We start from the raw sequence: 26,444 nt of genomic DNA, 5'->3' as shown, positions 1-26,444 counted from the left end.
CGGCGTAGTAATCCATGTTGTGGTTCTGGCGCCGGTGTTCTGACAGCATTTGGGATTCTCACCCCAGGATTTCATTGCCTCGTATTGTGATCGCCGGGATTATATAACTGCATCCCAAATAGAGAACAGCAGTGTTTTATTTTATTTGGCATCGGTCCTGATGACAATATGTAGACTGTATAATTCCTAGGCATTTGTAATCTATTAAATGACAAAGATCAGTCATAAATATAATTCCTTTTGTAAACACATCCTATTAAGTGTCTAGGAGATGTATGAATGGTATATTATGTGTTCCCTTATTCCCTTTTGTGATTGCCTTTCATTGCACTTCTCTTTGGACAAGATATCACTATTACACATTAAATGAAAACAAGGAGCATTGGGATTTTCACAATAGGATTGTGATGTATTTGATTTCCAAATAATGTATTCTATTATCAGGGCCAGTGCAAGGTTTCTTGGCACCCTAGGAAAAACTTCTGCCAACCTCCCCCCGCCCCCCCCCCTCATCCACACTCTCATCACTCATACATACACTACCTCCATACATACACACATATTTACAGTACATACATCAATACATACACTGCCCACCCTTCTGCTGACACCTTCTCCCGATGCCATCTGCCAGGTTGCCGCTGCTTCTGCTGGTGGGGAAGCGGCTGCTTCCTGATTCTGATGCTAGCAGGGAAGCGCTGCTGCTGCCGGCGGCTCCATAGCGCCGTCAGCGCTAATGCTGGTGAGGGCCGGGCAGCTGCTGGATGACTGCAGGGGCACTTCCTGATTGTTCTGCTAGCAGGGAAGCGCGGCTGCTGCCGGTGGCTCCATAGCGCTGACAGCGCTACCGCTGGTGAGGGCTGAGCGGCTGCTGGATGACTGCTGGGGCGCTAGTCCCCAATCCCCCACCCCTGGAAACCACAAGGGACCTGCTGCCACGAGTAAATCTAAAGCATTTAATTGTTGGGCTGAAAAAGGGCGCCCTCCAGCGGCCAGCGCCCTAGGCAGCTGCCTAAAGCTGCCTAGTGATAGCGCCGGCCCTGTCTATTATTCATCTACCATGTCACCTACAGTGCAAACAAATAAACGTCAGGCATCAGGTCACATGGTCTAAGTCCACGTACAAGGTTATGTACTAGTGACAGGCATATCTTTCCCACACTACACGTCTAGACTAATATGGGCCTACTAAAGCTGATAGAAAGCTGACATCCAGACAAATTAGTTCCATGATAATGAGCCAAACTATTGTAAAGATTTATCCAAATAATCGCAGAAGCCAACTCACTTCCAGTTTAATACACCTCCTAATCTCCCAGGAAACTCCGCTTTGAACTCTGTTTAAGGCCATCAGCTGTGTTGGAAATACTCTGTAGGACATTGTACAGCATTGTACTGTATGTACACACTCATCTTTTTTTTTTTTTTTTTGTTCTGTTTATGGTAATTCTGTGGACATTTGTGCTTTATTTTCTGCAGATGCCCAAGGCTTGTCAAGTGACATTTGCTTCTTATTCTATTTTTGCTTGTTTTTTTTTTTTTATGTATTCCATGTCAGCATTCGGTATTTGTGAGTTGTTGGATTTTTATGTACAGTATGTACACACTCATCTTTTTTTTTTTTGTTTTGTTCTGTTTATGGTAATTCTGTGGACATTTGTGCTTTATTTTCTGCAGATGCCCAAGGCTTGTCAAGTGACATTTGCTTCTTATTCTATTTTTGCTTGTTTTTTTTTTTTTTATGTATTCCATGTCAGCATTCGGTATTTGTGAGTTGTTGGATTTTTATGTACAGTATAAGCCATAATGTAAGAATAACATGTTTGTGTGTCAGAAGATATAATATTATAGCATAAGGCTTTTTACCTTTTTGATTTCATCCATTGGATTCCATAGTTATAGAAAATTTCCCATTGGATGACTTAAGCTGGGGGCACACTTGAATGATCTCGGCCCATTATGTAATTTGCCGACAAATCAGAATGACATATCAACCGGATCATTCAGTGTGTACGGCCAATCTGCATGCTCTTGTGCAGGGCTTAAAGTGGTCCTAGAGAGGTGGTGGAACTCCGTACTGCTAACACTGACTCTCACCCCCACATAAACTCCCCATCAGGTATCCCTCAGGTCCGTACCTTTCCATCTCACCATAACTTAACCTAAACCTTAACACTAACTTATATAATAAAAAAGACACAGACACAAGTGCTGGCGTTTCAAAATGAATGTCAATTTATTTTGACAATTAAACTAACTATATATATAATGGTGGCGGCACCAAAGAACGGTCATTATAGGAAAGTGGGGTTAAAGATGTTACCATACACACCATCGCTGGTGATCGCTCTCCCCGGTCATCCACTCGTTGCTAGTGGTGACCACCACCCCGGGCGGGAGCATGGCCGATGACCATCGATGTCAGGAGAGAGCGACACCCCACTATCTACACACACACATCAAGATCTTACAAGGATGACCGTTCTTTACCGCCGCCGGAGAGGAAAGGAAATAGGGAAGGGTGGGCGGGGCTTTTTCAGACAGAGGAAGACTTCCTGTAAGTATGATCCTTTTCTTCCCTGTCTATACTCCTCCCACAGCTCTGATAGGCCTTGTGCCCATCCTATTAGCATATCAGCTGACCTTCCAGCGTAACCTGGGGAACCATCAGGGGTTTATGCTCACTCAGTGCTTAGTCAGCATTCGTGGTTCTTAAACTCCCCATCAGGTATCCCTCAGGTCCGTACCTTTCCATCTCACCATAACTTAACCTAAACCTTAACACTAACTTATATAATAAAAAAGACACAGACACAAGTGCTGGCGTTTCAAAATGAATGTCAATTTATTTTGACAATTAAACTAACTATATATATAATGGTGGCGGCACCAAAGAACGGTCATTATAGGAAAGTGGGGTTAAAGATGTTACCATACACACCATCGCTGGTGATCGCTCTCCCCGGTCATCCACTCGTTGCTAGTGGTGACCACCACCCCGGGCGGGAGCATGGCCGATGACCATCGATGTCAGGAGAGAGCGACACCCCACTATCTACACACACACATCAAGATCTTACAAGGATGACCGTTCTTTACCGCCAAAGCTAGGCCCTAAGCCGCAGCACCGCCACCAAGTAGGAAACGCTCAGCACTGTGCATCTAACCAACTAAAGACATCGCCCAAAAACAGAGCCACGCCCTCCGGGCTCAGATGAACGCCATCGCTCCTATACAGCGCACTCCGCTGAAAGCTGATGGCGTCATGGCGAATAACACCCCCGCCATTGGTCAGCAGATACTTCTCAACTGCAGCGTTCACCGTCTTTCGTGAACGCTCCAGGCGGGGGCAGGACACTGCATTTCTCCACACTATCCTGGATGTAATGGAGGACCACACCAACCTACATGCAGGCAAATACCGAGAAATAAAATAGAGGTCCCGTACAATCACCGAGCGTAGCTCAAGGGCAGTTGTTCGCCCTAAGTCATTTCCACCCAGGTGGAAAATAATGACCCTTGGGACCCCAAATTTTCTCAGGGCTCGAATCAGCCCTGCCTGCAGCCCTTTCCACATCATACCTCTCTCACCCAGCCACCTAACCTCCCCAGCTCGACTAAACATTCGTACATCAGATGCAATGTTTGCCCTGGAAGCCCAATAGACAAAGGAATGTCCAATCATCCAAATGGACTTAACGTCCTGTCGACCTGAAATATTTATAAAGAGGTTAGAAGGCTGTCGACAAGCTTGCATACCAAGCATCCACCACACTTGTTAGAGAGAGGAATGAGAAGAAACCGAGGCCGACCAGCTCTTGAGGCACAAAACACACCGTCTGGAGTAAACTAACAAGTACGCCATGCCAGATTGAAATTATAGCCGAATTGTGCCCCCAGACGGATGTGAAAACACACCTCAAGGCCCCCACTGGAAGTTGGCGAGCGCTTATGCGTCCAGTTGACCAAGGTTGAAAGTGACAGATAAAGCTGGCCGAATGTACCTCCGGAATGCTGCCGAGCGCCATCGACCCAGAGCTTGAATCTCTGCGTCGGAGCGGCCCTCCGCAGCCGCAGAGGTAGCAGCCCCGATCCTAAAGGAATGAGACCCAAATTCCCTAGGATCGAGACCCGTGGCCTCCAGCGCCCGTCCCAATACGTGACAGAACTGGTATTTTGTGAGCGGTGACCCATCCTCGTGCATCAACCATGCACCTGGAAGGTCCGGGCGCGCCTGGGCGAAGGCCGAGACCAACGTCACAGGACACGCCTTTTCAACCGTGCATGGCAGCAAGGACAGCCACCGCCCCCTCCCAGCCTGATCCGTCTTGGATCGTCGCAGGTGACATAGCACCGAGTCAGCTTGGACCACCAGATCGTCTACAGTCAGAGGCGAGGGCGCTCGTTTTGACGGTGCCACCAGTTCCCCAATCCTGAAGGCCCCGTGGTACGCCATCACGTACGCTGTGCGGAACAAGAGTACCTCATAGTGAGGCCAGCAGATGTCCCCCAGAGCGTCCAGCAATGCTGGAAGTAACGACATATCAATGGGGCGCCTACAGTCCGTGGGGGCAGGTGTATCCCGCCGCCAACCCCGCAGCGCCCTAGACACCAGGAAAGACCGGGACGGGTCCGCCCTACCCTGCAATGCGGAGAAAAAAGACACCCCTGCCAAGACTCTGCGCACGGAGGCGACAGAGCGACCATTGGAATATGCATTCCAAACAAAAGCCACCATGGCTTCCTCAGGTGTCTTACCTGCTTGCGGAGCAGCCAGTCTGAACTGCTCCCACTCCTGCCATCCCGCCTGGTAGCAGTGGAGCGTCCGTGGTGCGATAGCCCGCATGGCTAGCCCCTCCATTCCGGCCTGATCATCTGCCAAATATAAGAGGGACAGCATTCACCAACAATCGATGCATCGGGAGCCAGGGCCCGAAACTTCTCCCAGTCGGCCCTGGACAACGCATCTGCCACAGAGTTCTCTACTCCGGGAACATGACGTGCCACAAACTGTATGTTGAACAGCAGGCATCGCAGTACCAACCGCGCAAGCAGGCGCACCACTGGCATGGAAGCTGAGCCCTGCCTGTTAATGGAGTGCACCACTCCCAGATTATCGCACCAGAATATGATGCTGGAGTCGCGTAGCCTGTCAGCCCATAGCTCCAGGGCAACTACAATGGGGAACAGTTCCAACAGCAGCAAGTTTTTTGTAAGCCCCTCAGTCACCCATTCCACAGGCCACGGAGCGGCGCACCAAGACCCGTGCAGGAAAGCTCCGAAACCCACCCCGCCCGCTGCGTCAGTGTACAATTGCAACTGCGCATTGGTGCGGGGGCTAGAAGGCCAAATCAGAACACCGTTGAACTGCTCCAGGAAGGAGATCCAAGTGCGTAAATCCCTCTTTATCTCTGCAGAGAGACGTACATAATGGAGGGGGTGCCTGATGCCCGACATAGCTCTCTCCAGCTTTCTGCAAAAAACTCTGCCCATGGGTATGACCCTGCCAGCAAAATGGAGCAGTCCCAGGAGAGACTGAAGCTGGCGCAACTGAAGCTTGCCTGAGGCCAGAGCTGTACTAATGGCTCCGCGCAGCCGCGAAAGCTTGTCCTGGGGGAGGCGGCAACAGGCCGCTATTGTGTCTATCTCTATCCCCAAGAAGGACAGGCGCTGCACTGGGCCCTCAGTCTTGTCCTCTGCAATGGGGACCCCGAACTCCCTGAACAGATTCTGTAGGTAATTGAGCAGGTGCCTGCACCGCTGTGAATCGGCAGGGCCCACACATAGGAAGTCATCCAAGTAGTGGGCCACGCTAGTTTCGCCTGAACCCACCTCTACGCACCAATGCAAGAAACTGCTAAATCTCTCGAAGTAGGCGCAGGAAATCGAGCAGCCCATCGGTAAGCACCTGTCCACGTAGAAACCCGTGGGCAGGCGAAAACCCATGAACCGGAATGACTCTGGATGCAGGGGCAGCAGGCGAAAGGCTGACTCAATGTCCACCTTGGCCAGCAGGGCCCCGTGTCCATGGCTGCGCACTATGTCAAGTGCCTGCTCAAACGACTGGTATTGCACGCGGCACAAGTGTTCAGGGATGGCGTCATTAACAGAGCCGCCCGGTGGGTGGGACAAGTGTTGGATAAGCCTAAACTTGCCGCTAGCTTTTTTAGGGACTACCCCCACCGGGGAGAGAACCAGGTTCTCAATAGGGGAAAATGGAAAAGGACCCACCATTCTTCCCAATCTCACCTCTTTTTCAACCTTTTCTAACACTATCCCAGGCATCTGTATTGCGGATTTTAAATTGCGGGGGGGGCGTGCTACCACCTCCCCCTGAATTGGCAAACGGAAGCCCAGGAGGAAGCCTTGCTCTAGGAATTTTGCCTCCTCCCTACACGGGTACCGTCCCAGCCATTCGGCCAAGCGGTCAACCCGCACAGGAGAAGGGGCCTTACTGAGGTGTGCCCCCAACCGTGGAAGCCTGGGAGGTGCCTCCCTGCCTGCCTTTTCTGCAGTCTCTAAAAGGGTGATTGCCCCAGCATTTGGAACATGCGTGCTTAAACTTGCACGAGGCTCCCAGGGAGCAGCCAGCTCCGTTGAAAGCGAAGCAACGCCCGGCGGGGGCCCCCCCCGCCCTGCCGCGAAAGGGTTGTTGTTGCTTGCGGGGAGCGGGGCTGGAGGCTGGCGCGGCCGCTGCAGCAACTGCAGGAGCAGCCGCCGGTTTTGGCCCCATCCAGATCTCCACGTCTTTGCACCCTAATGCCATAATGGCCAGCCCTGACTGCTTGCGGCGAAAATTCTCATCGTATGAGCGCCAGGAAGAGTCGGCCTCTGACAGGAACATCTGATGAATCATGTGCATGTAACGCACCATGTTCATGTGCTCCTGCGGTCTTGTTTCTAAGTAACAAGCCGCAAACATGAACATGCCCGCCTGCCACCGGTGATAAGTACAGTAGGCCTCCTCCCCAATACCGCCTCGCCTCTTTGCCGCGCGATATTCCTTCTCCGCCTGAGCCGTCATGGTGAAGAAACTGACGTATTTCCCGTCGTTAATGCGTTCTTGGACGCTGCGCCTAAGTCCTCTGAGAACTGCTGTGTTCTCGCACTGGACAACTTGCCCCCTAGGGAACAATGGAGACCCCGAGCTGCCACTGGAGCTAGAATGCCTTCTACGCCTGTGCCTGCGGCGCCTGCGTGATTTTCTGCCTCCCTCTCCCTCTGATGACCCTGAGTCTGATCCACCTGAGGAGGAGGAGGTATGCGCGGCCCTACGCTTGCGCCGCTTGCGCTTATGAGCTGACCCACCTGAAGTACCCGCCACTGGTACAAGGCTCATCTGTGGGGTATCGACCACCAAACCCACTGGAGGGGTCCCAGAAGCCACGATATCCCTCGCGGTGAGGGGGGCCGTAGGTCCTGCCATCGCCGCTGACGAGGCCGGGGCCAGGGAAGGGGTCCCTGAGGGTGTCAGAAGTTCCTGACTGTGGACCGGGGCCCCCCCCCCGGGAGCAGGTGACTGCCTCATAAAGTCTGACAGTAAGGACAAGAACTGCTGTACCCCCCCTTCTGCGGCCGCAGGTGGTGTGGGTGCTGGCATGGGAACTGGTGCAGCAGGCGCAGAGGCCTGAGTACTGCGCAGGGGAAGCAATCTGGCCCTTCTAAGGATCTGCCGCCTTGCTATATGCAGTGAGGACCTAATCCCTAGTGGCCTTGTCCCCCTAGGTGTCTCCAGAGGGGGTGGTGGCACTAATTGGGCCCTAGCTGGCCCCTGACCCCCGCCTCTGGCCCTCCCGCGGCCCCTAGCCGACCTGCTGGGGGTAGAAGTGTCCACTACCGATGTGAGGCCCATCTGTGGCAATCTGGATGCCAGGATGGGGATGGATGAGGGGCGAGTAGTCTGACTGCGCCTAATGGCGCCCTGTGAGTGTAGAGGGGTGGCCTGAGCCTGTATCCCAGCGCCTCTGGCGCGGGTAACCTGTCCTGGCCTATTCTGAGCTTGTGTCTGCAGAGGGTTGACCGGTGCCTGACGGCGCCTCAGGGAGCCCTGCCGAGAGCTGGCCTGTGCAGTCTGCCCCACCGCGCCCCTGGCACTGGATCGGGCAGAAGGCCGCGATCCAGGCCTTGGGGAGATGCCGGGCGTGCGGGGGCCTAGCCCACTCGCACGATTATATGCTGCACGGGCGCTACCCCTGCCCGACCCCCCCCGGACGCCGCGACCCCTGCCGCGCGCGCCGCGGCCTGCGTTGCCACTACGCGAGGTCCGGCGCCGGGCCGCGTCATCGGCCGGCGCCGCGACCGTCGCGCTGTGACGCACGGGCGGCACCGGAGCCGCAGGACCCCGCCGTGATCCCCGCCGGTCCCCACTGGAACCACCAGGGACCGCGCCGCTAGGCCCCGCAGCCTCCCAGTCCGCCTCCCCAGCATCAGCAAGGCGGGCGGGCGGGCGGGTCGTCCTACGCGGCCGGTAGGCCATGCTCAGAACCGTTAGGAAAAGGGGGTAGATAAGAATAGAGGGACAGATCTAAAGGATGGAGACAGAGAGAAAGAAGCAGAATGTGAAACAAGAGACACTCGTATAGAAAAAACACCAATTTGATTGCTGCACAGCAGCGCTTGCCTGATCCAGCTACAGCTTTTTCAGACAGAGGAAGACTTCCTGTAAGTATGATCCTTTTCTTCCCTGTCTATACTCCTCCCACAGCTCTGATAGGCCTTGTGCCCATCCTATTAGCATATCAGCTGACCTTCCAGCGTAACCTGGGGAACCATCAGGGGTTTATGCTCACTCAGTGCTTAGTCAGCATTCGTGGTTCTCACACATTAGGCAGAGCCGAGACCAGTGCCAGGGACTCTGTGCCCTACCTCCTGTAAAGGGATAATGGTCCCACAAGGAAGGGGTGTGGTCACACAATAGTAACTCCAATTAAAAATACAATTAAAAATACAACTCACAGTAGCACAATCCTATGCATATTACACCGCATATAGTGCCCTTGATTCATATTAAATCACTCCGTAGTGCCCCTTATACACATAATGTCCACAGTTATGCTACTTATACACATCTGTCACTCCAGCAATGTCTCTGTCAATGTCCTTCAGCAGCTCCATGCCCTGTGTCCCTCCAGTAGCTTCCCCACCTCTGAGTCCCTCCAGCCACTCGCCTGTCTTTAGCATGCACAGAGCCTGCCCTCCTCGTCAGTGATGTCATAACATCACCTATGCGATGAAAGAAGAAGAAGCCACTGGGACAGGCTTTTCTGTTGGAATTACTGTTCAGGACTGTGCTAGTGGTGGAACTCTGTTCCCCCTACCATTAGAGGTGGTGCAGCTCAGTTCCACCCCATTCCCTCTCAATTTAACCCCTGCTCCCGTTGTTGTTAGCTATATCTTCCAGTCGGACATGCTGCATGGCCAAGCAGATGATATTAAATGTGGTGCAATGCAGTGTAATGATTTACAGAACAATCAATCATTTTGTCCTTTTTTACATCGTTCTAATGTGTACTGCGGATACAATATGTTGGCCCTTTGGCTGCCATATCCTCCAGGTACGCATTGTTACAGCAAGTTCCCAGCAAGACTTGAGGGGGTCATTCTAATTGACTCGGTAAGCTGTATGTGATACCGCCCCAAATCTACGCCCCCCAGCAACCATGCGATGGGATGTGTAACGAAGACACATCCCCTGGTATGTGCCCGCAGCAGGAGAAATCATTTAACGGTTGGGTTGGCCTGCCCACGTACCCATGGTAACGCCCAGCATTTTCATGGAGACACCCATGAAATGCTGGGTGTTCCCATGTCCCAGCGCCGCCACCACCCCTGTCTGCTCCCTTCCCTCCCTCCCCGTTGTGAACGGCCCGGCTACACTGTAAATCGCAGAGGCCATTTGCAGTCAGAGTTTGCACATGCGCAAACCCCGACCCGGGTGAGTTCAAGGGAAATTGGATGCGATATATCACGGGTGCTAAAACAAAAAGCACCTGCCGGCTGGACATATGATTAATCTTATGTGTAGCACATTCAAACTCCCAATCCTATACGTACGGGACTGGATGGGATGTCAAACAAATGCAATTTTTACCAATTTCACTGCTTAAATTGTGTGAAATCGCACCAGTGTATGGGCGCCTTTTAAAGACATGACTCCAAAAAGGCATATTTGTTACATTTTACTAATTTAAATAACATTTACTTTCTTTTTTAATATTTGAATTCACGCATATGATCCCTCCATTGTATAACGCTTTGTTTTTCCTTTCATTGTTTGGCACATTGGTTTGCACGTAAGAAGACAAAAGGTTTTGTAAATTGTGTCTTGTTTGCAATCCGATTTCTTGCCCAGATTTCATTTGTGTTGCAATTATCTTTGGATACGCGTCAGTAAGGGTCATTGGCCTGATCCACAGAATTTCTTTCAAACTCGTGTAAATATTTATGAGGCTTTTACATTTAAACATGGTTTTATACAAGTAAAAGGTTTGGTTGAGAATTTGAAAATCCCTGCCGATCTGCAATTGCACAGTGTAGGTGGCATACAATGATTATGTAGGAGTCATTCTGACACCTACTGTAGAATGTAAGAAATATACCAAAGTACAGTAATGGTAGTGATCACAGCTTTATATTTTCTGTTTAGTGTAGTATTAGTGATGTTGTAGTAGGTATATTAACTTCATATAGTAAACTAGTTCTGCAAAACTTTGTTCTGTTCCAACTAACCCACTAGCCCTATGAGATAATGTAGGATGAGTAATTGGAATATAAACATTGCTACAGCAGGGAACAAGACAATGAAATAATATTCATGTTGGCAGAAACTTATGTTTTAGGGTCCGTTGTAGGGGAGTAAGGACTAGAAAATAGCCTAACGATAGGCACATGAGAGGTGAGTGCTTTGCTCATGAGAGCTTCTATTTTAAATTCTTAAATACATAGGTGACACCGATGGGGTAGAAGTGATCAAGGAACAGAAGGTTAGGATGAGAGATGGGTGGTTTTGATGAAAAAGTAGGTCTTAAGAGCCCTTTTGAAGTTTTTGTTTATAGAATTGGGGAGTCTGATAGGGAAATGTACAGAATTCCAGAGGTAGGGAGCACCACGGCCAGAATCTTAAAGGCAGCAATGGGAGAAAGTAATTAGTTGGCACCAGAGTCGGTATGTAGGGTGGGATGGAGTGTAAAGTGGAGAAGGTCAGAGTTGTAAGTTGGAGAGGAATGTTGGAGGAGGGCTTTGGGAGAACAAGAAACTTGAATTGGATTCAGAAGGGGATCCAGTGTAGGAGGTTAGGTGGATATAGTCTTTTTGGAGAGGAATATAGCCAGGAAGCAGCAGATGTACTGTACTGAATGTGTGGTTTGAAGGAGAGGGAGCAATCAAGGATAACTCTAAGGTAGCATACCTGGGGGCTAGAAGAGATGGAAGAGATCATTTCCAGGTTGAAAAGCTTTAACCTGGTAATTTGCTTCTGGTGTGAATGGTGTATCATAAGCCTTGTAGAGTGCTAATATGTAGAGATTGCAACCAATCAGATCCTAACTATAATTTTTCAAACACAACCTGTAATATAGCTGTTAGCAGCTGATTGGCTGGTACTTTATCGCTCCAGATTATCACTCTTCAAGGAATAGTAGATCGCCTCTTAAACCATTGAAACCAGATCTGCTTTCACTATTAGTGATTTTGCTTGTGTTAAGTGTGTTCACCTGGTTGTCCATATAACTGAGTACACAGACCTCTTGCATCACCAAATGCCATGTTAAATGGGATCATCTTGATTACAGTATCAGACTAACCAAATTGTTAAAGAAAGGGTTGTGATTGAGAATGCACACAATAAAAAGATAAAAGTGAATGATCAAATAAAAAAACTTTATTGAAAAAACCCGTCTAATCACAATCTCCCATCCACAATATTTAGCATACAGTAGCTCACACTGAAGTGTAGTATTGGCCAGCAGATCATTCCCTGGGGACCTCCCATACAAGTGAGCAGTGCTGACGACTTTTTTTTTTTTTTTTTTAGTTACTATGTTTCAAAGAGAGACATCCCACTCAGCTTGATTTATCCTGCAGGGGGACAGTGCTAAAGACCTCACTGAGCTGAATACAACCTCGGGACAGAATTCCCATCGCTCTTTCCCTTCCTCTCACTGCACATCTAGACACCTATCAACAGCTACACTGTGACCAGCAGCAATACCCTCTATAGATCTGTTGGTGAGTATACATTTCAACTCTTTTACTATTTACGTTTTGTATCTGCTTTTTTCCTAATTATTACTCAATTTACAACCAAAGAGATAAAAAAAAAAAAAAAATAAGTACCGACTGTTGTTATATGTGTAGTTTGTCTAAATAAACTTTAACAAGGACATTGTCGATTTGGAGAGGAGTTTGAGGACTGGGCAGTACAGTATGATATTGTGGTCTTTTTGGTGTTTTTTTATTGCGATTGTGGTCTTTTTTTCTTTTTTTTTATTGCGATAATCTGATCCATCATTGTATATACCAGAGATTTTTTGCTAAAGTTTATTGTGTGTGATTACATCCAAATAAATATTTAGAATAAAAAGAATATTGTTTTTTTCTTAAACAAACAACTTTTATGATGGTGTCACAAGCACTTAAATGCCACATTCTGGTCACTACAAATTGAAATGAGTTGTATTCATTACATGGATTGGCTGTTTAGAAAATGTTATAATCTCTGGCGCGGTTATTAAAATAACAATAACAGATTTTTGTAGAAGTGCCCAATGTGTTGGGTAAAACATACTTTGCAGTGGGAGCCAGTCACATTGCGGCATTATTCCAACATAGTGTTAGAAAAATGATCCTTTATTACTTTTTAAGTTGCAAGAAAGGAAGCAGAAGAAATTACCTTGTGGCATGACCCTTATTCAATCCACCCGATCGAGCAATTCAAGTGTTCCCACGAATGACATTACTTTGATGCTGTTTTATCATTTTGATGGGCTGGTAAAAAGGAGTTAGTTCATGATTGTTCTCATTTAAGTTATACAGCAGTTGTCTGGATTTGGAGACAGTTGGTATATATAGCTGTGGTATCTACAGAACTAACCCATGTCTGATGTTTGTTTCACTACCAGCCTCATGCCCCTTACACATGGTGCCATTAGGTTTAGGTTTTGATTCGATTTTAACTATATAGTCAAAATCGAATAGACATTGAACAGTTTTCAGGCGCATTTGATGCCCATCCAATCCCAATACGCGGTCCTGCGGCATTGAAATTGAATAGAGAAATAGACTGTGCAGGTAAGACGATATAGTACAGATCTAATGTGTACACCGCACCTTGCGATTCGATCCCGATAGAATCGGGATCGAATAGAAAATTCATTGCGCCGTGTGTATGGGGCTTTACAATTCAGACTTGATAGAGTTGATAACTATATTGAAATAAATGAGCAGGTTGAATAAAGGAAGATTAAATAGAAATGTATAAATGTTACCTTGTACTACTTACTATCAATTGTTACAGTTGCATTTCTAATAGCTGAGTATTGTGAGGTAGATTCCGGGCGAGCGGAATGTATCTTTGCAAAGTATAAATGGAATGCACGCATGTATACTGCACATGCGTTTGTCTATGACTGGTATGATGTAGGCAGAGCATACTAAAGGTACGGCATAGAAATAGGGCACTTGTACACTTGCAGAAACCCCGCTAGAGGGCAGATGCAACTCTAAACAGACAGTGCTGCCAGTGCACAGAGCAAGCATATGGGCAGAAATGTATTACTGTACCTTAGTGGTTTTGGGGGTTTTTTAAGAGCAGTTTATGGACCAGGGCCAGATTCAGGTTGGCTAACATCGCAGCTTACTAAGCGCCTGAGACGCCGCCTTTCAGGCCCCTCTACCGCCGCCGATTCCCCAGGTAGCATGCGAGAGGCTGTGTTACAAGAACACATTCCCTCGTAGGCCTCTGCTGTAGGAGAAATCATTCAGTGGTCGCCGACCATCCAGTGATGTCTCCTTCTCCAGTGAGAACGGACTATTATTTGTGTGCACCTGGACGAAGACGGGATGTGCAGATGATATCCTGTGACGTCAGCCGCCCACCTCTGGCAGGCAGCGACCCGTACGTGTACCCATTGGAACGTTTTCATGGAGGCGCCCATATTATGCTGTACGTACCCATGGGCTAGCACCATTCCCGCTGCCGTCCGCCCGCAGCCCGTCCCGATGCTTGCGAAGCCAAAGCCATTCGCAAAGGGTGGCTGCACATGCGTATAACAGACCATGAGCATGTGCAGTCCCCCAAAAATCAGGACGGGGCTGAATTCGCGGTACTTGTTTCCTAGGTGGTCGTGTCGGAAAAAATCGTGTCGGTCGCGTCGGGTGCATACCAAAACGCACACGACGCGACCGACGCGATGTACTCGATTTCTCCATAGGCTTCAATGTTAAAATAATTTAACATTGAAGCCTATGGAGAAATCGGGTCCATCGTGTCCATAGGCTTCAATGTTAAATTATTTTAACATTGAAACTGAGTCCATTTAACATAGTAAAAAATGGAAAAAGGGGCAATATGGGCCATTTCTCATTGGGTATGGCCCCGGCATGTGTGTAAAAAATAATGGCCCCCCATTGTGGCCAACACCCCCACGATTGACGCGAACCCGAAGCGTGGCGAGCGCAGCGAGCCCGCGTGGGGCGGCGGTGCGCGTCCTCCGACCTTTTCATTCCCCTACTATCCACGTCGGCGTAGAGTTGAGAATAGATTAGTGTGGCGAACGCAGCGAGCCACCAAGCCCGAAGCGTGGCGAGCGCACGTGGCGAGGCCGCGAGGGACGCCCCTCGCCGGCTTAACAGGTATCCGCGTCCCCTTGCGGGGCTCGCCACGCTTCGGGCACGGTGGCTCGCTGCGCTCGCCACACTAATCTATTCTCAACTCCACGCCGACGTGGATAGTAGGGGAATGAAAAGGTCGGAGGATGCGTACCGCTGCCCCTCGCGGCCACGCTTCGGGTTCGCGTCAATCGTGGGGGTGGCGGCCACAATGGGGGGCCATTATTTTTTACACACATGACGGGGCCATACCCAATGAGAAATGGCCCATATTCGGCCTTTTCCCATTTTTTGCTATGTTAAATGGACTCAGTTTCAATGTTAAAATAATTTAACATTGAAGCCTATGGACAAATCGGGTCCATCGCATAGGCTTCAATGTTAAATATTTTAACATTGAAGCCTATGGAGAAATCGGGGGCATCGCGTCGGGCGTGCATAGGCTTCAATGTTAAAATATTTTAACATTGAAGCCTATGGGGAAATCGTGGGCATCGCGTCGGTCGCGTCGTGTGCCTTCTTAAGGCACACGACCGACGCAATGTACCCGAGTTGTGCTTTTTTCAAGGGAAATCGCGGGCATCGCGGGCATCGTGTGCCTTAAAGTTAAGGCACACGATGCCCGCGATTGTGGCCGTGCTAGGAAACAAGTACCGAATTCGCAGTATTTCGGATTAACTAGAATCACCCCCTAAATTAGACAATTTGTTTCTTATTGTACACAAAATAGCCAATTGAATATTTAGGAGGTATGTTAATAGTATTGTAGTATCACACCCATTTTTCCTAAGCATTAAACCCACCTGACGCACAATAATAGCATTTTTTGTAAAGTGTTAATTTCTGAAAGAGTTCCGTCATTTCGGATGCATTCTGCTCATCCCACGCAGAGGTGAGGGTAAAGTTTAGTTTGTTTAGAATTTTTTTTTTTGTACACCTACTTTCCTTTCATGATAACAAAGGTAAATTTTTAACCTGAATGAAGCTTCCCGGTCCTCTTTTATGTAACCGTTTTCATGCGCACTTGTGGTCCTCTAATATTCCAAGGGTAGAAACACTGATTAATGAATAGTAAAACATAGTTACACTTATGGAAAAAAATTGTCATTTTCTTATGTAACTTCCCCCAAATCTGTTGCAGGTAACAAAACTGCCAGATTTACTGTTTATTTACTAATGTATGCGTCCATCTGTCAGTGCCTGGATCCTTGTGGCTCACACGTGTGTAATGTGGCCACTGCGTAACCGGCAGCAGCATTCATTGTAGTATTGGCACTTACACCCCCTGTCTCTCTGATGCACACAGCATCTATTCAGTGAAACAGAGGGGCTGGTGGAATGGCCAGCAGCTTACACCACGCTGGCCATGCCACCATACTGACAGAAACAGGTTGCGGGGCTTACGGTTGCGACATCGCCTCCTTTTTAGGTGCGTACAATGTTGGGAGGTATGTAATTGTGTGATGTGTTTGCTTTTGTATCTAAGAAAAAAGACGCAAAAATGCTAGCAATTGTGCAAAATGCATACCTCCCAACAGTCCCGATTTTAGCTGGACAGTCCCGATTATTAGGGCTTGTCCCGCTGTCCCACCCGCGGGCGGTAGTGTCCCGCGGTGAGGGGGGGCTGTTGGGAGTCCCCGCTGTCGGCTGCTAAGCAGCGAGGAATAAACGCTGTGCGCATGCACACAGCATCTATTCCCGCAGCCAGGGGGCTGGGGGCATGGCTAGAGGTCATGGGTCATGCCCCCATAGCGTCAAAATGCCTCGCGGGTGAGCTGTGAGTATAGGCCACGCCCCTGAAATTAGGCCACACCTCCCGGAAATTTCGACGCGCCTTCAGCGCGCATGAGCTATGTCCCGGCTCCGGCGCCCAGAAAGTTGGGAGGTATGCAAAATGGTGCTGCTCTGCAGGTGAGATTTAGATTTGGGTGCAGTATGTACTGAAATCTAAACTGCAGTGCAAAAATAAATTTGTCTAGGATCTGTGGGCTACATGTAGAAGCAGACAGAATGTAACCTGCACAGTAATAATATGCATTGTACAGATGGAGCGCCTCTCAGCCAGCGCTACGCATCGCCAGATTCCCTTAGCTGGTGATCGCTGACAGAGAGGCACTCCATCTGATGGGGACGCATGAGCATCTCACACACACACGAGCTTCCCCATCAACACGGCGGTGGGGAGTACTTTTCCTGACGGTCTACGCATCAGGGAGACGGGCAAGGATCGGGGGGAGTAGGGGGCAGTGGCTGGAGCATTGGGGGAGCTGCAGAGGGCGGTGGAGGGCTCCATCAGAATATGGCACACAAGCATCTTGTGCGCCCCCTTCTGGTGGCTGGCAGCGGTTGGCGATTTGATCACCAGGAGCAGCTCCATGTGTGTTTGCTCCCCATGCATTCAATAAAGGAGGCAGCGAAATTATGTAAGGTGTTCCAGAAGGTTTGAAAATGGGGGCAGGACCATAGACAGTGGTATAAGACCGCCTCATGTGAGTGACATTTTGGGCAGTCAGAGGAGTCAGCAGTGCCCATCAGATGACATCGTGTAGGGGAAAAGTAAGCCCTATGGAGGATCTTGTAGGACATTTCCTGAAGAGCTAGCAGGGATGAGCTTCAGATTTAAGAGAAATGGGAATAAAATGGTGTGAGGGTCAAGGGTCATGGTTTGTGAAGCCCATTTGTGAAGTCCCCAAAAGGTCAGAATCAGGATCCAATTCAGGGCGTATTCGTGCATATAGTATAGATATACTATGTGTATGGGTGCGGATGACGGAATCAAGAGGGTTCGTAATGTCTTGGGGTGTTAGTTTGGGCAATATGGATCTTAAGTAGTGAATAGCTTGGATGTAAGCAAATGTATGTTGAGGGTCCAAATGAAAGCGATGGTTGATATCTTAAGTAAATAGCATCATCTAATTCCGAGGAGCTCTGTCATTGTGCGGTTTTAATAATAGTACATATATTTGGAAAGTAAATAGAAAAGATAAAACCTACTGGGAAAAGATTCCGCGCTGTAACATGCAAAGCAACTGAGGTTACAATGGATGGTTTTCACATCATTTGAACGTATTGGACTAAAATAAAAACATGTGCTGAGTATCTGAAATCCGTCCTAAGCTTGGGAGCGTTCCAGGAGCTGCTATAGGTTACATTTTGGCAGATTTCCCGTATTACAGATTTGTCCCGGTGTCACCCATGTGTCGTCAGTTCCCAGCCACACTTTCACGAATCAGAGGGAACAGAGAACAGAGCGCACTTTTTCCCTTGGCACATGTCTGGTGTTATGCACATATTGTAAAGGTGACTGAGTATAAAGCAAGCTAATACGGTGTGCTGGGACATCACAGAAAGGACATCCATTAAGAACTAGATGAGAAAGCTATTTGGTGACTGACAAATCAAGAATGATGTTTGTGCATGCATAATAATATATGTTACATGCAACTGTGGAGCATGCATGTAAGGTGGACGGTAAATATTGCAGTGGTCATGGATTGCAGTATACATGCTATGAGGAATTCTACTTTATATGGATATCTAAGAGATACGTTTTCAAAGCTCTTATTTCAAGTAATGGAGCGGAGCATTACAATTTGGATCTGACACATCCTATCGTGTACATACAGGTCGAGTATCCCGTATCCGAATATCCGTTATCCGAATTATTCCGAAATACGGACATTCCAGAAAGTGAAAAAAAATTTTTTTTTTGCTAAAAACTCACTGGGGACATATGTAACAGCATCACTGGGGACATGATATGTAACTGGCACTATATATGTGCAAGACAATGATTGCTTGGCATTCAAATTCAGTGCTGAGATAGTACACACATTTTGTTTCACGTTTTGAAACCTTGTTTTTTGAACAATTAAAATATGTTTGTGTGTATTTTATGTGGTAATAAAATATATTTGTGTGTATATTATGTGTTTATACAGCATAAATGCAAGATACTTCAAAATACATCATTGAAATATTAAAATATTCCGAAATACGGAATAATCCGTTATCCAAAATTCTCCTGGTCCCGAGCATTTTGGATACGGGATACTCAACCTGTACTGGCATTAATAACAGCGCTATGTGCCTACAATTGTGATTACAAAGACCGTCAGGTTTATGACAGAGGATTCCTTCTGTGCAGGAACAAAATTACATGCGCGACAAAAGGGATGCTGGGAAGGAACCGATTGTATACAATATATGTGGACAAATAGAAGCCAATCATGTCCCTTACCACATAACTGAACTTATGGATGACATATAATCACAGTCTACTTCATTGAATATTCTTTCTGAATTTCTGAATAAGAAACTTTTGGCCTAGTAGGGGTGCTGTGACTCAAAGTTTGAGCCTTTTTTTATACGAATTAATACAGATGTAAGTGCTGAATCGCCTACGTGGGCCATGGTGTTAAATTGGAAATATATTGCTCCCAACTGTGTGCATGGTTAAACGTGTGTATATTCGCCTGTATTCAGAGTTGTATGGATTCTGTGATGTATCCGCCTCTTATGTGTACAACTGGTTTGCTGCTTATCATCAGTGAGCACTTGTCCCCACTCCCCACCCTATACTAGGGATACACTGGCTGGAGGCACCCGTATTTTCCTTAGGATCCGGACTATTTGTCTACAGTAAAAAGATAGACAACCATTAGGTCGACACCATTAGTTCGACAAGCAAAAAGGTGTAAAAAGGTCGACATGCAAAATGGTCGACATGCAAAAAGGTCGACACTACCATTAGGTCGACAGTGTCTAGGTCGATGGTCAAAAGGTCGACATGGTTTTTTTTAGCCGACATGTGCCGACAGGCGGTATTTCATGCCCTACCATCCACTAGGGCGAGGTGTGAGAATAAAACTGGGTGATTGAAAACTGATCGGCCAATTACTGCCAATATTTTGCCTTGCCAGGAAATTCGGGATATTGACTACTCCCCATAGTCATTTACACATAGTACTCTTTTGTATTGCAAAAAGTGTCTTTTTCATGTCAATAGATTTCTTTCCTTGTACCTTTCTATAAATAGCGCATGATAGAAATATACACAAGAATAAAAATAGCCTTTTACTATGTTCTTCATAGTAAAAACTGATTCTCTTTGTAGTACAGTGCTTCCTGCCGCCTTTGCCTCCGGTGGTCCCTGCTGAGTACACATCCTACAAGATCTATCCCTTTGGTGTAAAAAGGTCGACATGCAAAATGGTCGACATGCAAAAAGGTCGACACTACCATTAGGTCGACAGTGTCTAGGTCGATGGTCAAAAGGTCGACATGTTTTTTTTTAGCCGACATGTGCCGACAGGCGGTATTTCATGCCCTACCATCCACTAGGGCGAGGTGTGAGAATAAAACTGGGTGATTGAAAACTGATCGGCCAATTACTGCCAATATTTTGCCTTGCCAGGAAATTCGGGATATTGACTACTCCCCATAGTCATTTACACATAGTACTCTTTTGTATTGCAAAAAGTGTCTTTTTCATGTCAATAGATTTCTTTCCTTGTACCTTTCTATAAATAGCGCATGATAGAAATATACACAAGAATAAAAATAGCCTTTTACTATGTTCTTCATAGTAAAAACTGATTCTCTTTGTAGTACAGTGCTTCCTGCCGCCTTTGCCTCCGGTGGTCCCTGCTGAGTACACATCCTACAAGATCTATCCCTTTGTGTATACCCTTGTGCTACTGTTAGATGTCAGTGGTTGTGTTACTACTGTTAGATGTCAGTGATTGTGTTACTGTTAGATGTCAGTGCTTGTGCTACTGTTAGATGTCAGTGCTTTTGTTACTGTTAGATGTCAGTGCTTGTGTTACTGTTAGATGTCAGTGCTTGTGTTACTGTTAGATGTCAGTGCTTGTGCTACTGTTAGATGTCAGTGCTTGTGCTACTGTTCGATGTCAGTGCTTGTGTTACGTTATCATTTAGTATTGAAATATCTGTTATCTGTGCATCAAACACATCTAGAACATATAATACAGCATGTATGTGCTCCAAAATAAGTGCTGTCCACTTTAAACTCAGATTTTCCATTTTTATGAATATTACGGATTATACGCATTCCGGGTTAGATGGTTTTCATTTGATTTGTGGTTTCCTATATAGTTACTGAAGGTCCACTTTGCGCTTAACTTTTCAACCAGATTAAAAGTTATATATATTATTATTAAATATGCAAACCAATCTGCTATATCTGCCTGTATACCAGGGTTGCCGACTTTCTTATTCTCCTCTCCGGGAGAAGCCCGGAGAGGAGAGTTTCAGTAGCCGCTCAGGGGGTGGGGCTTAAGCGTGACATCACTAAGCCCCGCCCCCATGCTGGTAAACCAGCGAATTTAGGGATCTCCGTTAAGGGGGCGGGGCTAAAATGGCGCAATTGTCATTTTAGCTCCGCCCCCTCCTCTGAGACACGAGGATTGCGGCATTTTAATGCCGCGATCCAGGGGTCAGCGGGGGTCCCCCCTGAATCCGGGAGGGTTGCCCACCCTTCCGGGGGGCCGGGAGGGGGACCCGATTTTCGGGAGACTCCCGGAAATTCTGGGAGGGTCGGCAACCCTGCTGTATACCTGTAAAAGGGCATGTTGGGTGATGTGCCTAGGAGCTGATTCAACCTGTTCCTACAGGCCCAAATTCGGCCCAACCTCTAATGGTGGGGGACTGTGCATGCGCATAGGCCTTAATGCGCAAGTGCAGACCCCCGCAGCGAGCAACTTCGTCAAAATTTTTAATTCGCCAGGGAGCTCGCAGCCTAATTGACAGGCAGGGGGCACCAGGTGATTCCGGGACGTGCCCAAAAAATAGTGGGAGCGTCCATAGAAATGCTGAGCGGGCCCTGAAGAATGCAGGTGGGCCCCAGTGAATGCAGGCGTTCCCATGCCTGCTCGGGGCAGGTGGATGATGTCACATGACATTAGCACCCGCCTCCAATTCGGCTATCAGCGTGCAGCAGAAAAGTAAGTCCTGGCTTTAACTTTCAGCTGTGAACAGAAAAAAAGTAATTAGATGAAAAACATCAAATTATTTTTTCTCTGTGTGGACTATTGTGAGCGGATGTGTAAGCGTACACATCAGCTCGTAGCTTGCACGGCAGGGTGGGCATACGTTCGTGTGGGCATCGTATGCACACCTGCTGGCTGGGCTTCGAATGTACGCATGCAGGTCTGAATCAGGCCCCTAGTGTGGGTGTTAAAGAAAAATCTGAGGAACATCTATACCTTTTCCCGTGCAGTCAATGCCCAAAAGGGACCTGCATTTGTTCTTGGCTAAATGAGATTGGAGTGCTGCTGTATTCCGAAGCACTAACATAGGCATTTTTATAATGGGTGCAGTGTTAGGTTGGGGTCCAGGGAGACCCACTCCATATGACCTGCATTTATTGTTTTCCACACTTACCATCCAGAGGGGTGTGGTATGGGACTCCGACAGTCATTATCCCGACTGGCCGGAGTCAGACAGCATGGCAAGCGCAAAAGAGCCCCTTGCGGGCGCGCTGCGCTCGCCACGCTGCGGGCATGGCACCTATTCTATTCTCCCTCTATGGGGGTCGTGGACCCCCACGAGGGAAAATAGCGGGTGGCCGTCGGGCACCCGGCTGTCGGCATTTTGACAGTCGGGAACCCGACGTCGGGTAAACGACTGTCGGGATCCCGACTGTTGGGAACCCATCCGGCACCCATCCAGAGTCCCATGTCAGCAGCAGCAGCAGAGATGCAGAAATCACCATGAAAATGGCGTGGATGCCAATTTCCTGGCATTTTGCGCATGCACATTATGAAATGACATACGCAGTAGACTCTGGGACAGTGCTGGGGTCCTCTAGTGTTCAGAATCCACAGTGCTGACAGCTTGAGAGGAGGGTGGCCAGGCGCAGTCTGCACACAGGCCTCCTCTTCTCTAGGGGGGTCAATTTACTAAGATGGGTGTTCTATTGAAAATGGGATGTTGCCCATAGCAACCAATCAGATTGTATCTATTCTCTTCTAGAAGGTGCTAAATAAATAAATAGATGTTCCGACATGCCATTTTTAATAGAACTCCCATCTTACTAAATTTACCCCTCTTATCCCTAAGATTGATGTGTGACCTGTGAAGTAACCTCAAAGGAACACTGATTCCAGCTACAGGAAGTCATCACAGTTTAAAGAGGGCCCACATTTCCTACCCAAGGGACACTCACGTGCTGTATTCTGTATTCTAAGTGGTGTGTACTGAGCTGCAGTCCTGGGGGGCAGGCTGCTTGGATTTATAGTAATCCATCTAGAAAAAAAAAAAGACGAGATAGAGGGGATGTCATCTGCCTTCACCAAATATTATTATGTTTGTATACTTGTAGACTACATTATAATGCAGAAAGCATGTTATTATAATTATTATTATTATTATTATTTTATTTATAAGGCGCCATAAGTGTTTCGCAGCGCCGTACAAAGGAACAGTACAGGGAGACACAACTTGGCATAACATTGAACAAATAACAAAAATAGAGTACAAATAAAGAGTGCCACAGTTCAATACACATTACAGCTTAAATATAATGTAATTATATGTGTAAATATAATGTAAATATAATGTAATCATGTGAGCAACTTAACATGCTGAGAACGTCAATGTCTGTCATTTAATATAGAAAGCTTTTTATACTAATAATCCTGCATGGATCTGACTGATCCATGCAGGTTTCATTCAAATACGCCTGGAAAATGAGGTGTATTTTCTGCAGAATTACCGGCCGTATTCACCATAGGACCTGATAGTAAATTTGGATTTACCATTCAAGTTCATGGTGAACTGAATACGCGTTCTTTCGCAGGTGTATTCATTCGTAAAAGAAAATACAAATGAATATACCGTTCTTAAAACACAATAACGCACACGTATTTTTGGCTTAGCAAAATTAGCAAAAGTTCATTTATCCCTATAGATTGTAAGCTTGCGAGCAGGGCCCTCCTACCTTTATGTCGGTTTGTTTCTACCGAGTCTGCTTAATCACTGTTGTTTCCAATTGTAAAGCGCAACGGAATATGCTGCACTATAGAAACTGTTAATAAATAAATAAATTTACGAACAGTAACTGACATTGAATGGGCATTCATAGCCATTCGGTCTTAGTGAATTTTCCCCCTAGTGTGTCAATAATGGTGCCCCTGGATGCCCTAGATAGGACGTATTCATTGTAATGCTGGGGCAATGGAGGTGCCCTTGTGTTGGTACCCAGAATTGGACAACTCCTTGTCTATGTTAGCTCCGCCCCTGTGACTGGAAGCACCCCACCAGACTATAGGTCCAGCTGACATTTGACTGTAGTGCCAGATGGCCCGTTTGTCCCTGGTTTGAGAACCGGCATACACACAATGCTTACACACAACTCTGGATTGTCATGAACTCACTGAACTCTGTGCAAACAGCCTGTAACTCCCCTTAATCTGAAATATGTGAATGTTGAGTATGACATCTGTCTGTAGATCGTATAATCACTCAGCACTGTGAAAACATGCAAGAACTGAGCATCAGCTCCACAATCGGTTTTGTAGTGCAGCTTAAATAAAATAATTGTATTACTTTTATTATGCTGTTTATACATTGATCCACACCAGCGCTGGGTTTGACTTTTATAAGCACAGCGGGAAGTTTCTGAGTTTTTACAATACTTTATTAAGGCAGGGTATTCCAGGATTGCACCACTCTCCCTACATTATTACATACCTTTTTTTGGTGTAAGTAGTGGTGATTTGTATTGAAATACTGTAGATGTAGATGTTTGTGTTGGTAACATTGTCTGCTGGATCTTTCTTGATTTACTGAATAGATAAAGACATGATTTATGTGCAGTAGTCACAGCTATTTACAGTAGTGCTTCATCCAATCACCTGTGGCTCTCTGCCTCCACCCCCAGACGTGGACAAGCAAACAAATTGTGTAAAAGAGGTTTTGTAACGCTTGGAAACTGCTCCTATTTGCAAAGACTGCATAGTTCATTGCTGTCGGAAAACAACTTCACTGTGATATATCATGAAATACTGAGCTATTTGTACAAATACATCCAAATATAAGTGATTCACAATGGGCTAAAGGGGCATACACACGTAGAGATGTGTGCTAAGCGATTTTGCTAAGCTGTTTAGGGTAGGCGATTTCCCTGTGTCAAGATCGCCCATGGAGAGCACATACACATGCAGTGATTTGTGCCGAGCTATTTTGCTAAGCAATTTTGCTTAAGCAAATAAAAAGGCTGGGTAGTGGTTCAGAATGAGAGATCTCAATCACTATCGCTCATTCTGTACACACACACGGCTGGATGTATTAAAATACATTGCTGCCGGACCGCAGCTAGCATCGCAGTGAGGTGACGGAGGGGGAGGAGGAGTTTACCTTCCGGGCCCAGGAGGACCTGGAGGAAGGTAAGCCGGGGGTGGGGGCCGCATCTGCGGCGGGGAGCGGTGGAGGCCAAAGGTAGCGATACCCTTGCAGGCAAAGACAGGGCAGCCGGGTATTAGTACATTTGAAAATGCGGTAAAACCCTCGTAAACGTAAGCTGTACTGAATACTGGAAGCACGGGATCTGTTTAGTTTATTGAAGATTATGGGAGCTTTACTGTATAATTATTTATTTATTTATTTACAGTTTCTTATATTGCGCAGCATATTCCTGAAGATAATGGGAGCTGTACTGTATACTGAAGAGTATGTGAGCTATACTGTATACTAATAAGCATGGGAGCTGTAATTTATATGAATGAGTATGTGCGCTGTACTGTATGCTAATGAATATGAAGAGTATGGGAGCTGTGCTGTATACTAATAAATATAAAGAGTATGGGCGCTGTACTGTATACTGAAGAGTATGGGTGCTGTGATGTACACTAATGAATATGGGAGCTGTACTGTACATTAATGAATATGGGATTGTACTGTGTACTAAAGAGTATGGAAGCTGTACTGAATACTGAACAGTAGGTGAGCTGTACACTAATGAATATGGGAGCTGTGCTGTATACTTATAATGAGTATGGGAGAGGTTTTCTATACTGAAGAGTATGGGTGTTGTGTAGTGTAGTGTAGAGGAGCTGTGCTATATACTAATAAGTATGGGAACTGTGCTGTATACTAATGAGTATACATTATTCTACTATATATGTACTATATTCTGAAGAGTATGGGAGCTTTGTTATATAATGTAGGGAAGCTGTGCTATATACTAATGAGTATGGGAGCTGTGCTGTATAGTGTAGGGGATCTGAGAGAGAGATAGCAATTAGCATGATACAAGGAAACAAGATTTACAATGTTCAGTTTCCTTATTTTGTCTATAGGCGACCACCATACATATACCTGACTTGTGATGTGTGCAGGTCTGCAGTCACTGTCCAAAATGCAATGTCTGGTGGATACACTGAGAACCAGACTGATTGTGTGGTTAGTTTTGTCTCCGAATTTTCTGGAATACAAAAACATGTTTATGGTAATGTAAGGACCTTATGTCCTTATTATCAAAATAGAGATTAGGCTGGTTCTAGTCATATACCTTGTATTTTTGCCTATGACACTGTCCCACACCAAAAACTGATAAATAAATTGGAATACAGAACTTGGAATTGGATTCAATGTCA

The 26,444-nt window shown here is 46.8% G+C and overlaps 2 protein-coding genes across 6 annotated transcripts in view; one reads left to right on the top strand and one right to left on the bottom strand.

Annotated features, from left to right (window-relative positions):
* SLC7A2 (solute carrier family 7 member 2) overlaps positions 1-26,444 on the top strand; it is a 103,412-nt gene that overhangs the window by 29,888 nt on the left and 47,080 nt on the right. For 2 of the 5 annotated variants that reach the window (XM_083169673.1, XM_083169647.1), the window contains exon 2: positions 12,032-12,225. The exons of 2 other annotated variants lie outside the window; for them this stretch is intronic. The gene's annotated coding sequence lies outside the window, so the exon portion shown is untranslated. The remainder of the gene's footprint in view (positions 1-12,031; positions 12,226-26,444) is intronic. One more of the 5 variants, XM_083169655.1, reaches the window with a different exon arrangement.
* LOC146057852 (uncharacterized) lies at positions 2,115-7,480 on the bottom strand. The gene is made up of 2 exons (XM_083169623.1): positions 7,309-7,480; positions 2,115-4,875 (listed from the first exon to the last, which is right to left on the bottom strand). Exons 1-2 carry the CDS (start codon positions 7,424-7,426, stop codon positions 3,950-3,952), a joined length of 1,044 nt encoding a protein of 347 aa, XP_083025749.1. The 5' UTR covers positions 7,427-7,480; the 3' UTR covers positions 2,115-3,949.

This window comes from Crinia signifera, chromosome 1 (genome assembly GCF_055691185.1).
Source record: "Crinia signifera chromosome 1, ASM5569118v1, whole genome shotgun sequence".
NCBI classification, from domain to species: domain Eukaryota; kingdom Metazoa; phylum Chordata; class Amphibia; order Anura; family Myobatrachidae; genus Crinia; species Crinia signifera.
The sequence above is the reverse complement of the archived record's forward strand: the minus strand, read 5'-3'. Positions and strand labels throughout refer to the sequence as shown.